The following is a 13,241-nucleotide window of genomic DNA, read 5'->3' on the forward strand; positions in this document are numbered from 1 at the left end:
ATGAACAGCCAGATGGCGAGGTACATAGGGCAGGGTCCCATGCAGAGGAGTGCCTGTCCAAACCCAGTCCCTTGGGGTTTTTAAAGAGGCTTCATTACATGGGCCATTGGCGATTGATTCAACCTGCAGCCCCTCTCCCCTCCCGAAAGGTGGGGGGACTGGGGGGTTGAGAGTTCCAACCCTTGAATCACACAGTTGGTTCCCCTGGCCACCAGACCCCATCCATAGGTTACTCAGGGGCTTTCCAAAAGTGACCTCATTAATGTGACAAGACACCTTTATCACTCTTATCACTTAGGAAATTCCAAGGGTTTTAGGAGCTCTGTGCCAGGAAAGGAGACAAAGACCAAATATATATTTCTTATAAGTCACAATATCACAAGTACTAAATCACACTTTTTCACTTCACAGGTTTATTTTAGCAGCTCGGTTTTATTACATTCTACGTATTTAATATATTTATATTTCTATCCATTCTGCATAGATGGCATATTCATTAACTTTTATAGTTGACTTTTTCATTTGGTATTTGCTGCTACCTGGCCTGAAGAATCAGGAAGACAAATACAACTCGCTTGGTGGAAACATGGTGCAGCATTTCACTTGTCAGCAGAACTCTACTTTGCTGTAGGCTTCAGTGTCAGCTTTTCTTCCTCCTCGTTTTCAAATCCCGAACAGACGAGAGATCTTCCCTTAGGATATCGAGCACAACACTTCCGCAGTTCTTGGATGACAGCCTGACACTTAGATTCCATGTAGTTGTTGGCTGCAAAACAGACACGCAGACCCTAGTCATGATCTCACAGAGCTAAGGCCCGGGGAGGTTCAGATCAGTGCCTCCCACTCCTTTTAACTTTCTTGTATCTCCAGACGTGGAAGAAAGAGGATGTACCCAGGTCCACTTAATTCTTTCTGATGTAGAGACCAATCAACAGGCTAATTACAAATAAAAGCACGATTTACAAAGTGGTTGAAGGAACTTTATATATCATTTCCTTTTCTTTAAAATTGATTTAATAGTCTATGTGCCCTCTTCTAGAACACGGGCAGCTGCAGAATCTCCGCAAGCTCAGAATGGTTCTTACGCTTTTCAAGGGTTGTAAACCCACCCCACGTACCCACCCACACCCTATACAACAAAGACCTTCTGGCCTGCAAAGCCTAAAATATTTACTGTTTGGCCCTTTACAGAAAATATGTGAAGACCCCTACTATACATAGACCCTAAGTCAAGGAGAACTTGACCTAAAGGTTCTAGGTCAGCTGCACTTGATCTGAATCCTCTGCTGCTAAAAGGGGTGCATGGGAGTTAGTCCAGGATTAAAAAAAGAAAACAATTCATGCTGAGTGGTTGAGTCCAGGCTTGGAGCCAGACCAAAGAGGTTCAAATCCTCACTGTGCCCCTTATAGTAGTGTGACCCTGGACAAGTTATATAACTTCTGTGTCAATTTCCCCATCTATAAAGTGGGGGTCAATAATAGCATCTACCTCATGGATGAAAGGATTAAATGACTTAATACGTTTAAAATCCTTATGGCTGTGCTTAGTGCTAACTCTTAGCCCTTCCACCCTCACTCCTCCCACACTGTAGCAAGGGAGTGTCTCTACCTTGATTCTTGTTCTTCCTTAGCCATAGGTTGCTAATTCAAATAAGGTAAGAATTTATTTGGGAGAAGGAATTGTGAAAAACAGTTTTTACTTTTCTTAAGTTTGGAGGAAGTGAAGAGAATGAATAAAGTAGCATTATCATTATACATTAATATTTTAGATTCAAAGATATTTATGGGGGCGCCTGGGTGGCTCCGTCATTTGAGCACCCTACTTCGGCTCAGGTCATGATCTCGCAGTTCATGGATTTGAGCCCTGCATCGGGCTCTGTGCTGACAGCTCAGAGCCTGCAGCCTGCTTCGGATTCTGTGTCCCCCTCTCTCTCTCTGCCCCTCTCTCAAAAGTAAATAAACATTAAAAAGATTTATGAAATATTGCTTACATCATAAAACGAAGAGTCCAAGAATGAAAGGTAAGAGCCAAAGGAAATAAACAAGAGTTTTCTTTAGTGGTGAGTCTCTGGGTAAATTTGTAACATGTTTCCTTCTGACCCTTCTATATTTTCATAGGCATCCATCTCCATTAGTTAAATAATGGGAAAAATTATCAAAAGTGTCAGTTTTGAAATTCAAAAAGCCTTGTAGCTTTTTCTATCTGTTCTTCTGCCAATAATCATTTGCTGATTAAAAAAAAAATCTTCTAGCATTTGGCCAAACTTTTTGGCCAATTTAAAACCAGGTTGGGGGAGAAAACCAAGTGGACAAATCACATCAAATATGCTTTACTTGAAATTTGCTTTTACCTTTAAGACTTAGTTGCTAACTTCAGCAGCCTAAATTCCAGTTGTTTTTTTCAACCCCCACTTCCAACCTGATTGCTTTTAAAAAGTGAGTTGTCAGCCACAATGAAGTATAACCAACACATTTAAAACTAGTCTTTTTAAAAAAGGACTTTGTTTGAGGAACCTGGGTTGCTCAGTTGGTTAAGCGTCTGACTCTTGATTCTGGCTCAGGTCATGATCTCGTGGTTCATGAGTTCAAGCCCCCGTGTCGGGCTCTGCACTGACAGCACGGAGCCTGCTTGGGATTCTCTCTGACCCTCCCCCAGCTTATGCTCGCTCTTTCTCTCAAAATAAACAAACAAACATAAAAAAAGGACTTTGCTCAGCTTAGTAACTCTCAACTCTGGCTGTACATTAAAATAACCTGGTTAGCTTTTTAGACTGATTCCTGCCCAGAACCCATCCTCAGGAAGTTCGATTTAATTGTTCTAGGCAAGTTTTTAAAGCTCTTCAGGTGATTCTAATGTACAACCAGGATTGCAAACAGCAAGCTTATATCACATCACTTTTTATTTTCTGCATCTTTGATGATACAATGAGGAAAATCTTCAGGATAATTACAGAAATATTACATTTGAGAGGAGTTAATATTGTCTGCTAATAAAAAGAAAAATTGGTCTCTTGTAGTTAATTCACAGGTAAAGTGGAAAAATATAAAAAAGCATTTCACATACTACCTTGTAAACATTTCTGTATTTCACAGGCTTGTTTCTGGCACGGATCCTTCTGCGGCATATCCAGAAAACTAAAATAAGAAAAATGATTTTTATTTTGTCTTTTATCCATAAAGACTTTAAAGCCCTTATAGATGGAATTTTCTTCTGAGACAACTAGGTATGCTAGAAAACATTTGCACTAAAAAATACTCTTCCCATTCATAGGATGAATCAAGTGTATTTTTATAATATCCATTTCATTCAATTTGGAAGCTATGAGTAGCTTTACATGAAAAAAGAACCCTTGAATTCAATCAACTCATCTTGAATACTGTAAACCAATGTTGGGCTAGAGGAGCCCACTGCTCAGATCTATCATTCACAGAACCGCTCTTGGTAAGTCATTAAACTCCTTGCAATTTTTCCGTATAATTCATGTGTAAATTGGGGACCATTCCTACCCAACTCCAAGCATTAATGGAAGGACTAAGTGTGATAACATATATAAAGTACACACAATAGTGCCTGGAAGGAAGGCAGTAAGGACTCAATACATGGTAGCCGTGATTCCCAAGATGTAAAAAGTAAAAACCTTACTTTTAATGTACATAAACAGTTATGACTACTTTAACTCAGGAAATTATCAGGTAGTAAATGCTTTCCTAGGAATCAGCAATATTTGGTGCTATTATTACTTCCTGAGAAAGGTGCTAGGTAAGCAGCTAAAATATTTTTTGGAGCTCTTACAGAAACCAACTTATTTAAAATATCTATAACCAGAGAACGAATTTAAGTGCCCATGATTTTGATCGGCAACTTCTAATAATTTGAAGGCACAACTGCAGAAAGGAAAAAGGCCCAGGAGCCTTGGTAGCTAATTTCATTAATTGAAACGACCTCCTTTTGTTTCAGAGCCCCCTAAATTCTCAGTAGATCCAAGTTAGGTCAGTACTGGGATGGGAAACACCGGAGCAAAACCTCGGATATTTACAGGACGGGAGAAGGAAAGGCAGGTGAATTGCTGCAGGGCAAATAAGCGACAAATAGATGTTGATGCTGCTAGCAGCTGCTCTCTTCTCTCTAAATCAGTACCAAGTCCTTGGCGGTCAGGTGCTGACTTTTGTGGGACTCATCAGATCCCAGTTCCAGCTGATGATGTCCATGAAAGGTTCCATGGCAATTTCCAAAGGAGTCGACTTCAAGTTACGTGTCCTGACTAAGTGCTTTTGTTGACTTGCTTTCTGCCTGTGTAACCCCCTCTCTGCAGTTCCACTTGTGCTGTTGGTCATGACCCTTCCTACGCTTCTGCGTTCTTGAGCAGTTGTTCAACCCACTCCCTCCCCCCAGGCCCACAGGTGGGTGCACTGCAGTGGTGGATGAAGTGATTGCCATGTACTGAACAGAACAGAGGAGCATATCTTCCTAGAATCCCAGCACCTGGAAAAAAAATAGATCATTAAAATCACCACAGCCAAAGAGAGTGAAAAAGAAGGGAGAACGGGGGATAAATAGAAGTACATACCAGGTTAATCATCAGGCAAAAGCTTAAGCAACAGCTCCTGTACTCCCCTGACCTGTCAGAAAAAGAAAAGTTTATAGAGTACTCCGTTGTAAGAGCCCCAGTACAATGGAAAATGATTAAGCAACATGGGTACCATTAAATGATGCTGGATCTGCCACAAGCGAGAGTTGTTATCCATGTAGCGCTCCTCAGGGTAGAGTTGCCACATGAGAGGTAGCTGGGAGGTAAGAAGGTGACTCGGCCTAGCTGCGTCACCTAAGGGAACCTGAACTTGCTGGACTCGTGCCCTTAGGAAACTCGTCTCCTAATGGAAAAAAAATGATCAAAAATAAAAGCAAAGGTTTCAGGATACTGAGACTGGCTAGAAACCAAGTTGCTTCAAAGCAAAATCGATAAAAAATAAGCAAAATACAAACACTTACCTCTTCCACGACGGCCACCCACGTGCGCTGGTATTCGTCGCGGTAGATACCCTCTTGGTGAACCCAGAGGTGATCGGGTGGAGCCCCTGCATCCTCTCCTGCCATTCTGGGCTTTGGGTTCCAATTCTAGCCCTGCTTTTCTCCACCTAAGCCTGCAGCACCCGCGCACAGGACACAGGTGTGACTTTTTGGGTTTGAATGAACTCGCCAGTGAGCAAGGTGACCCGGTACTAGCAACACCAACCAGAACCAAAACTCATACACGTCTACTTGCACAGCCTAAACAGAGCCGAGGCCATCTGAAGCTGCCTGCAGGACACTGAAGTGACGCTCAGCAGTGTCTTGGGTAATGCTAACTGTTGACTGCAAAGCACGCAGCTCCTCAGGAAGCCAGGCAGTGGTCTCCCAATCTTTGCATTTACAAAGCAGCATCTGACCAAGTGTGGTTAGCAACGGAGTGTGCACAGCAGGGTGCTAAGGGCACTCAATTGGGCAAGAAAGCAGTATAACAACGGACCTGGGTGTGCCATATCTCCCAGGTAAAAGTCCCTTCCAAACAGCTCCATTTTTAAAAGATTGTGAAGGCTGAATTATGTGCGTTGCTAAATTGAAATTAAAAGTTTGTTTTAAGACAAACGACCTATTTGTCAGCTTACTTAGAAAGGTTACTTATGCCAGTTGGGCATTTCCAGAAGGGGGTTTTCATGTTAGGGAAAATATTTAAGATAGCTTCATGGAATTCTAAAGCTGCAAAACACCTTGGCGATCATGGTGATTTGAGGCTGAGAGCAAATGATAGTTATCCATCTAGGTCCTTGCTTCATTTTAATAATGCTTCAGGATGTCACAGGAGCCCATTTCTCCATAGAGGTGTGCGTTTAAATTCTGATTTCCCAAGTCAGAGGGCCAGAAAAACCCCTCTGCTCTTTGGTGTAAAGGAAGCAAAGGTACTGGGCAAAATCCTTCCATCACACAGATTAGGCTCTAACCCCATAAGGATCTCTTTGTACCTGGCTTCTACTGTCACGGCACAATTTCACTGTATTTCTACCTCTGACAGCACAGATACAGCATTGGGGGATCTGCCCCCACAAAACAAAGGCCTCCTGTTCCCCTTGGGTGGCCTTTAGGTAGAAGAGGAGCTGCCACACACCTTTGGAGGTTGTTAAACCATTAAACTGAGACTGTCCACAGCAAATGAGATGCCAGAACAGAGGATGATGCAGCCCAGGAAAAAGCTAGAAAGAACTAACTGAACTAAACCAAATCCTCTTTTCAAGGACAACAATCTGAGTCTGATTTTTTCCCCCCTTAACAACTGTTAGTTCACCATCCCTAAAAGTAGAAAATATCTTTTATAGAGTTAGGAAATGGTCTTATCTCGGTGGTTAATTTCAGAGCATTATGGTTGCTTCAGCCATTGTATCCTGAATGGAGGTGACTCTGAGCCCATCTTAACCTTCTAGGCCTCTCTCCTTCCAAACTCACCTAAAGTGGAACCCCTTCCCCTTCGCCAAATCCCAGTTTCTCTCAGTTATCTTGGACTTCATCTTGTTCAGTTGCTACATCCTATCTGTCACCAATTCTAGGAAGCACCACTACCACTGTATTTGAGACTAATTTTCCCCTAAATACTAGGCTCATTACTAGCTCCAAAGGTTTGCTCTTGCTTTCTCCTTGCCTAAAATGCTTCCACAGGCCATTTTCTGTATGCCTTTTAGGACCACTGCAGCATTTATGTCTAAGCTCTTACTCATATTTTGGCCCCTAATTTAAATTGCCTTGCACATTTGCTTTGCTTATTTCACAAGTCCTGTCTCCCTTCAAAGACCGTATTATAAGCTCTTTGATTCACAGGAATGATACACTACTGAGCACCCCAAGTCTCAAATACTAGTCAGTGTCCTTGTGAGTAGGTGGACATATATGCTGACAAGGGAAATGGATAAATATCATATACACAAGAGTAGAGATTGATTCTCTAGGTGTACTACTATATGACTACATATTTTTTGAAAGCTATTTTTTTTTCCATTTAGTAGACACAATCATTCTCCCTCTCCTCTTCCCAAGGGCTTTTGGAAAAGAGAGATATAAACAAAAACCAAGTAAATACGAATGTTAACATAAAGTATATTAATGTCTGGATTTTGAGTACAAAAGAAGTGTGGCCATTTAATAAAAAATAGAAACCAAGTGTTAAGGGTTTCAGTATCGTTTCAAGTTCACAGATTCACTCACAGACAACCATCAATATCCTGACATTTAAATTTGTCTTGGATGAAAAGTGAAATCTTAGTGGTTATGCTGACATTAAAAGGGAATGATTCCAGTGGTATAGAGGGCAAACAAATTGGAGATGATAGTGTGAGTTACTATGAATCACTACAAAGAGGCCCATGAGTCACTACAAAATATTCTCAGAAGAAAGGCAGTGTGATGTGCTGCTGTGACCTAAAGACCAACATGCTGGGCATCAGCAGCATGAGCCTGGGAACAAACCCCAGCACATGACCCTGGACTTGTGTGTGCTACCACTTAGACACAGCATGAAGGCCCAGTGAAAGGCAAGGGCAGTGGCCAAGGGACTGAGAAGCTGCCATGTGAGCTCAAAGCACAACATCCTTACCGAAGCAGAAAGTGCCTGGGAAAGCGTGAGATCAAAGACCACAAAATACCAGGTTGTAGGAATTGAGCACCATTTCTCTAAAATATCATTCCTGGAACACTTGTCCCTACCTGTCTCTTTGGTCAAATAAGTTTGGGAATCTATAGTCGTAAAAGCCGTGGCAAGTTACACAGTAAGGTGGCTTTATTTTGTTTACCGTTTCCCGAATTTATTTGACTAGAGAACATTTTTCTGCACATGAACCTTGTTCACAAACTTCAGAACTCCTTAAACTACTATGAATCTCTTAAATACTCAAGATAAACTGAGGTACACGGTGCAATGTAATACACAGAACATAAACTTGTTTCCCTCAACTCCAAGGAATACTACCATGTGCAAATTGAGATGGATTCAAACACTGCTTATATTAGGTTTATCATCTTTTAAGGTGCTAATACAGATCGTCCCCATGGGGGTCACGTTGTGTTATGGTCAGAGACCATAGTGGCCTACATGGACTATTTACTAGTATGGCATTTCGTAAGTTTTGTTTTGAATGGATGATATATAATATAGGAGGGCTTTCGTAAGGAGTATAATTCAATTTACAGGTGTTTGGACAATTTTTAAGTATTAATTACTTGAAGACCCTTTACTTGAAGTGAATTAATCACCTGATTTAATTACAATGGGTGAAGTTACTCAGAACGTGTTCACTAGAGTTAGTCTGGCCTGGGTATGAATCCTGATTTTATCAGTGACTAGCTTTGTGACTAGACAAATCAACCTGTCTAGAGTTCAGTTTTTTGAGGTGTAAAATGAGAAACAAAGAACGTATTGATCATCATTGTCAGCAGTTATTTACCACTTTTTGTATGTTTTATATGTATATATATACATATTATATATATTATACATATATAATATATATATAGGAAGTTGTGGACTCTGATTCTAATTGGGGCAGTTTCCATATAAAGGTATATCAAAGCTTAGTAGAGTGTCTAGGACATAAGTTTGCTGTAAATGTTAAGTTTTTTTCTACTGCAATTAAAGATTTAGAAATGTGCAATGCAGCGGCGAGTATTATGAAAGTCAGAGAATATCATTCTCGAATTTGAGAGTAACTGAGAGCAACGACAAAGGAAGGGGTGTTTTTTGTCTTGAAGGTATCTAAAGGTACTTTATAAAGTCAGAATATTCCATTGCTGGACATAATAATGAGAAGAATGGCCGTCCTTGTCCTATTACAGCAGGGCATATTCGCCATGAACAGTATCTGGAAATAATATATGGTGCAAACTTGACACTTTAGAGAAAAAATGTAGATCGGTTCAATGTAATCGCACACTTGAAGTTTTGTCCCATATTCATGAGTATCAGAATGAATCATGGACACAGGTGCCATGTGAACCTTAAGCATTAGGTCAAAATGGAGGTTGGTGGCATATATGTGACAGATAATCCCAGTGGATGTGGGCCCTATCTGTGGTGGGGAGATTTGGGTTGGAACTGACTTCGGAGAAAAGAGCAAAGCATCAACACCTCTTCAAGTGGAACGTTGGGAATGTTCCCTTTCCAGTACTGCCATGTCTGCCTGGCTTCAACACTACACAGGGAATCGAGAAGCAGATCAAAGAAACATAAACACTGATGGGCTGTGGAGGCGGCAAGGCATAGATTTTCCTTTGCTTTAGGATGGTTCCTCACATCCACGTGTCATTCCTAAGCTTGGGAGTGGAAAGATCTGTACTTTTACCCGTGGCACGCTTGCCATTCCTGAAAAGAAAAGGACTTTTACGTACAGTTTCACCATATCTGATATCATCAGGACAAGGAGAGAGCTGAGGACACTTGTAGTGTGGATATGGGCTGCGATACATCCGACCTTCGGTGAAAGCTCACGTCCCCCATTCCCGTCCCTGTATCAAACAAGCAGGTACCTAAAAGCCAAGCTTCAGAGTGATACTTTTTCCGATACAGTACAGCACTGTTTCTGGAAGAGGTTACTCACATGAATATAATGTTTCTTGGGCTACTTAATCCGCCTCAGGAGCCGCGAGGCTAAAACTTCCAGGTCCCCCGCCCTGGGCCACTCAAGGCAGGATCGGGACGTGAGCCTGGGGCGGGCCGAGGTCACCCGAACCGAAGTTAGGAGGCGAGGGCCGGCAACCGGAAGTGCTCCGGGGAGAGTTGTACGAGATTCGGGGCCGTAACTTGGAAGCAAACCGAAATAAAATAAAACCTGAACTGTCTTAGGACCCAATTTCAACCGAGCGTCCCCCGGACTCAGGAGGCCGGCGCGCGCGGCGAGGCCGCCTTAAAGGGCTGTCCCCGGAGCGTGTAGGCCGCGTACGGCTCTCTTCGGCGGGCGGGCAAAATGGGCGCGGGCGCTCGACAGGCGCCGGCCCGGCCGCCCGGGCGCCGCTCACAGACCACGTCCGCCCGCGGCCCTCGAGCGCCGCCTCCCTGCCGACCCCGCCACCCGGCCTGACGCCCCGACCGCGGCCGGCTACCGCCCTCCGCCCGACGGCCACGCCCGCCCCGACCGGCGCGGGCGTCTCCCAGGTGCCGCCGGGCCGGCCCCGCCCGGCCCCCGCGCCCCGAGCCCCGCCTCCGCGCGCCCGCCTCGCGCCCCGCCCCCACCACCCCGCCCCGCCCCGCCCCGCCCGCGCTCCTCAAGCCCCGCCCCCGCGGAACCCGCGCTCCGGAGCACCCGGTTGGCCAGGCCCGAGTGGGCCCGAGGCGGACGTGAGCGCGGCCGGACCAAGATGGCGGTGCAGGTGGTACAGGCGGTGCAGGCGGTTCATCTGGAGTCGGATGCTTTCCTGGTTTGTCTCAACCATGCTCTGAGCACAGAGAAGGAGGAGGTGATGGGGCTGTGCATAGGGGAGGTGAGTAGCGTAGTTAGCCTGGCCGGAACCCTGCTGAGCAGTCCCAGTGCGGCCCCGGGGTGGGTGCCGGCAGCGCCCGGGACTGCGGGGGCCACAGGCACCCCGGACTCAGATCCTTGGACTGATCCTCCGGATGGTCCCGGAGTGAGGACTCCGTTTCCTTTGTGTCTTCACGCTTCTTTGGCTTCCCGCAACCCCCCAGCGACCTGCATAAGCCTCCGGGTGGGCCTTGTAGTTTCCCTTCTAGTCTGTGCTTTTCTTTACATCTGGATTTACCACCCCATTGACCAAAACCGCAAGTCAGGCCATAAAGACATTAGAGCATAACGAGGACAGCACCGTATTACAAAGCAACCAACCACGATCAGTACCCCTTCTCTCGCATCCAGTCTTCTTTCTGGAAAGCCTTCTAACTGTATTAGACAACCACAGAGAGAAGACGGTTGCAAAGACGCGAAGGTTTCCGCTGGCTTAAGTGTTGCACAGGGACTAAAGAGGATGAGGAAATACAGTTTAGTTGTTTACAGTCCAAAAATAAGAATTGTCCAGTTGTTCATGCCTCCCTACAGAAACACGTGACGCAATTTTCATATAATCTGCATCCATGTACATCAAACTAGTGATCAATAATGTTTTCTGCTTTCTCCCCACTCTAGTTGAATGATGACACAAGGTAAGATTATATTTCTTTACTGATACCTTTTGACCTATATGTTATTCTTAACTGAAACATTACAAGTTTTGCAATATTATATACGATTTGTACTAAGACAAGTTTCGCAATATCGTATGCGATTTGTATTTTAACTTACCATTATGAGTCTGGAGCCCCCGTACTGATAACTTTGAATTTCACTCCAACCCTGAATGTTGCTTTCCACCTTACTTCCTAGTACGAGTACTGTTGGTTGATATACATATGACCTTATGTGAAAAATGTGGGTGGGAATACCAACATGATAACTGAACCTGTGAAAACTCTTACAATTGTTCACTGATACGGTGCTCCTACCTTCTTTTTCCTTGATTGATATATTTTACATTCTCTGCCCCCTGAAACAACAATGAAATACAGGTAATTTTCTTTCTGGCATGTGATATGCAATATTAAAAGACATTTCCCCTTATTAACCCATTCCTTCCTTTAAATGGTCAATGGCTTTCTGCTTCCCCTTACAGCACCCTTCAGTGATCTCAGAAATGCCCAGTGGCTTGAATGCGTCACTTGGCAAAAGCTTTGGGTTACCTTTATTTCAGTTTCAAACAGTAGCAAGCCCACCTCCTCAATATCCAGGATTCTATGCGTTTGGCTTTGCCAGTGAACACACTATACACTTAGCCACTCTTCCTTTGTCTCTGATCAAGTTTTCATTGCAAAAACTGCTAAACCTGTTACTTTGCTTTAATACCTTTTTATATTACAAACCTCAGTTCCCCTTTTTTTTTTTTTTTCTAATTTATTCCCAAAAGGAGTGACTCCAAATTTACATATACCGGAACTGAATTGCGCACAGTTCCTGAAAAGGTATGTGTGCTAGAATTTTGCATGATGGAAACTTGCCATTGGGAAGGGATTTCTGTCCTCACATGGATGATCTCAGCCAGGGATTAATCTGGTTTGTGCAGGCCCACATTTTTGGCTGGGTACACTGTTCTCTCTAGTAAAATCAGCTGAAGAGTCTACTCACTAAGAATGGACCTAATTTTCTACTCCTTGTAACAAATTCAGATGAGTACTCACTCTCAGCTCTCCTCCTGGCTGTCATCTGTCTGCCTGTTTTCTGGCCCCTCTCCCACCCTCCTTGAGACATCTCACTGGTACACTGCCTTGAGATCTGGTTCACATCACTGTTGTCATCTCCTTATCCCAGATCCCAGTACCTACTCGGGCAGCCCCTCTCTTACAAGCAAATTATCCATAGTTCATAATTGATAGTCTACCTTGACTCTTCTCCTGTCTACAATTCCGCCTCACCTTTTCTGACATGTCCTAGCTTTCACAATCTGGTATAATGCTTCTCAAGCTAATTCTGATATAGGGCCATTTCATTCATTTTCCAGTATGTTGCAAACCAATGCCTTTGAAAAATACAATAAAAATCAATTATGCCTTCCTACCAAGCACATGACAGACATGATAAAGACCATCAGGCAACAACTCCATCTACTTATTACCCCTATATCCAAACTTTTCCATGTTGACCACTCTGCCTCCTTTCTTACAGATTCCTCACAGACCTTGCTTATCAAATATCCTCTCTTCTGAGTCTTCAACCTTTTCCTGTCATCTGGCTTTTTACCCTTTGGATACGAATGTGCTTAAATTACTCTCATTTTCAGAAACAACAGAAAAATAACTTTTTAATCCCACATATTCCTGTAGTCACTACTCTTATATCCTTCTCTGAATAGTCAGACTTCTTAAAAGGGTAGACTATAATCATAATTATTTCTTTACTTTCTCCAGTCACACACACCAAGGTCTGGTTTCCAATTCTGTCTCGCCAGCCACCTCACCATTGCTACTATATCAGGTGATGACATCTTGAGGCTTATCTTCATCTTTCTCCATTGTAAATGGCAAGATTTCATTCCTTCTGATGACTGACTAATATTTCATTGCATACATGTACACACCACATGTTCTTTATCCACTTGTCAGTCAGTGGACATTTGGGCTCTTTCCATAATTTGGCTATTGTTGATAATGCTGCTGTAAACATCAGGGTGCATGTATCACTGGGGG

The 13,241-nt window shown here is 43.5% G+C and overlaps 3 protein-coding genes across 9 annotated transcripts in view; 1 reads left to right on the top strand and 2 right to left on the bottom strand.

Moving 5' to 3' along the window:
- Positions 1-393: 393 nt before the first annotated feature.
- Positions 394-9,701, bottom strand: CMC4 (C-X9-C motif containing 4). Of its 4 annotated transcripts, none has more exons than XM_047100727.1 (3): positions 9,616-9,701; positions 3,068-3,135; positions 394-766 (listed from the first exon to the last, which is right to left on the bottom strand). In XM_047100727.1, exons 2-3 carry the CDS (start codon positions 3,123-3,125, stop codon positions 618-620), a joined length of 207 nt encoding a protein of 68 aa, XP_046956683.1. In that variant the 5' UTR covers positions 3,126-3,135; positions 9,616-9,701; the 3' UTR covers positions 394-617. The 4 variants fall into 4 exon arrangements, with proteins under 4 accessions (XP_046956683.1, XP_046956685.1, XP_046956682.1 ...); XM_047100729.1 differs by lacking the exon at positions 9,616-9,701 and adding an exon at positions 4,139-4,442; XM_047100726.1 differs by lacking the exon at positions 9,616-9,701 and adding an exon at positions 4,038-4,441.
- On the bottom strand, positions 4,393-9,704 carry MTCP1 (mature T cell proliferation 1). 2 transcript variants are annotated; one of them, XM_047100724.1, is made up of 5 exons: positions 9,616-9,704; positions 4,991-5,142; positions 4,702-4,872; positions 4,569-4,620; positions 4,393-4,483 (listed from the first exon to the last, which is right to left on the bottom strand). In XM_047100724.1, the coding sequence occupies exons 2-4, from the start codon at positions 5,093-5,095 to the stop codon at positions 4,573-4,575; spliced, it is 324 nt and encodes a 107-aa protein (XP_046956680.1). In that variant the 5' UTR covers positions 5,096-5,142; positions 9,616-9,704; the 3' UTR covers positions 4,393-4,483; positions 4,569-4,572. The 2 variants fall into 2 exon arrangements, with proteins under 2 accessions (XP_046956680.1, XP_046956678.1); XM_047100722.1 differs by lacking the exon at positions 9,616-9,704 and having other exon boundaries at positions 4,991-9,609.
- Positions 9,705-10,363: 659 nt separating this feature from the next.
- BRCC3 (BRCA1/BRCA2-containing complex subunit 3) overlaps positions 10,364-13,241 on the top strand; it is a 61,797-nt gene continuing 58,919 nt past the window's right edge. For 2 of the 3 annotated variants that reach the window (XM_047100717.1, XM_047100719.1), the window contains exons 1-3: positions 10,364-10,495; positions 11,152-11,168; positions 11,966-12,020. In XM_047100717.1, the coding sequence (XP_046956673.1) occupies positions 10,373-10,495; positions 11,152-11,168; positions 11,966-12,020 (195 nt within the window). In that variant the 5' untranslated portion in view covers positions 10,364-10,372. The remainder of the gene's footprint in view (positions 10,496-11,151; positions 11,169-11,965; positions 12,021-13,241) is intronic. The other variant, XM_047100718.1, reaches the window with a different exon arrangement.

Source organism: Lynx rufus, unplaced genomic scaffold (genome assembly GCF_022079265.1).
Source record: "Lynx rufus isolate CCGP_SWC_20201006 ecotype Redwood Valley unplaced genomic scaffold, mLynRuf1.p SCAF_52, whole genome shotgun sequence".
Classification (NCBI taxonomy): domain Eukaryota; kingdom Metazoa; phylum Chordata; class Mammalia; order Carnivora; family Felidae; genus Lynx; species Lynx rufus.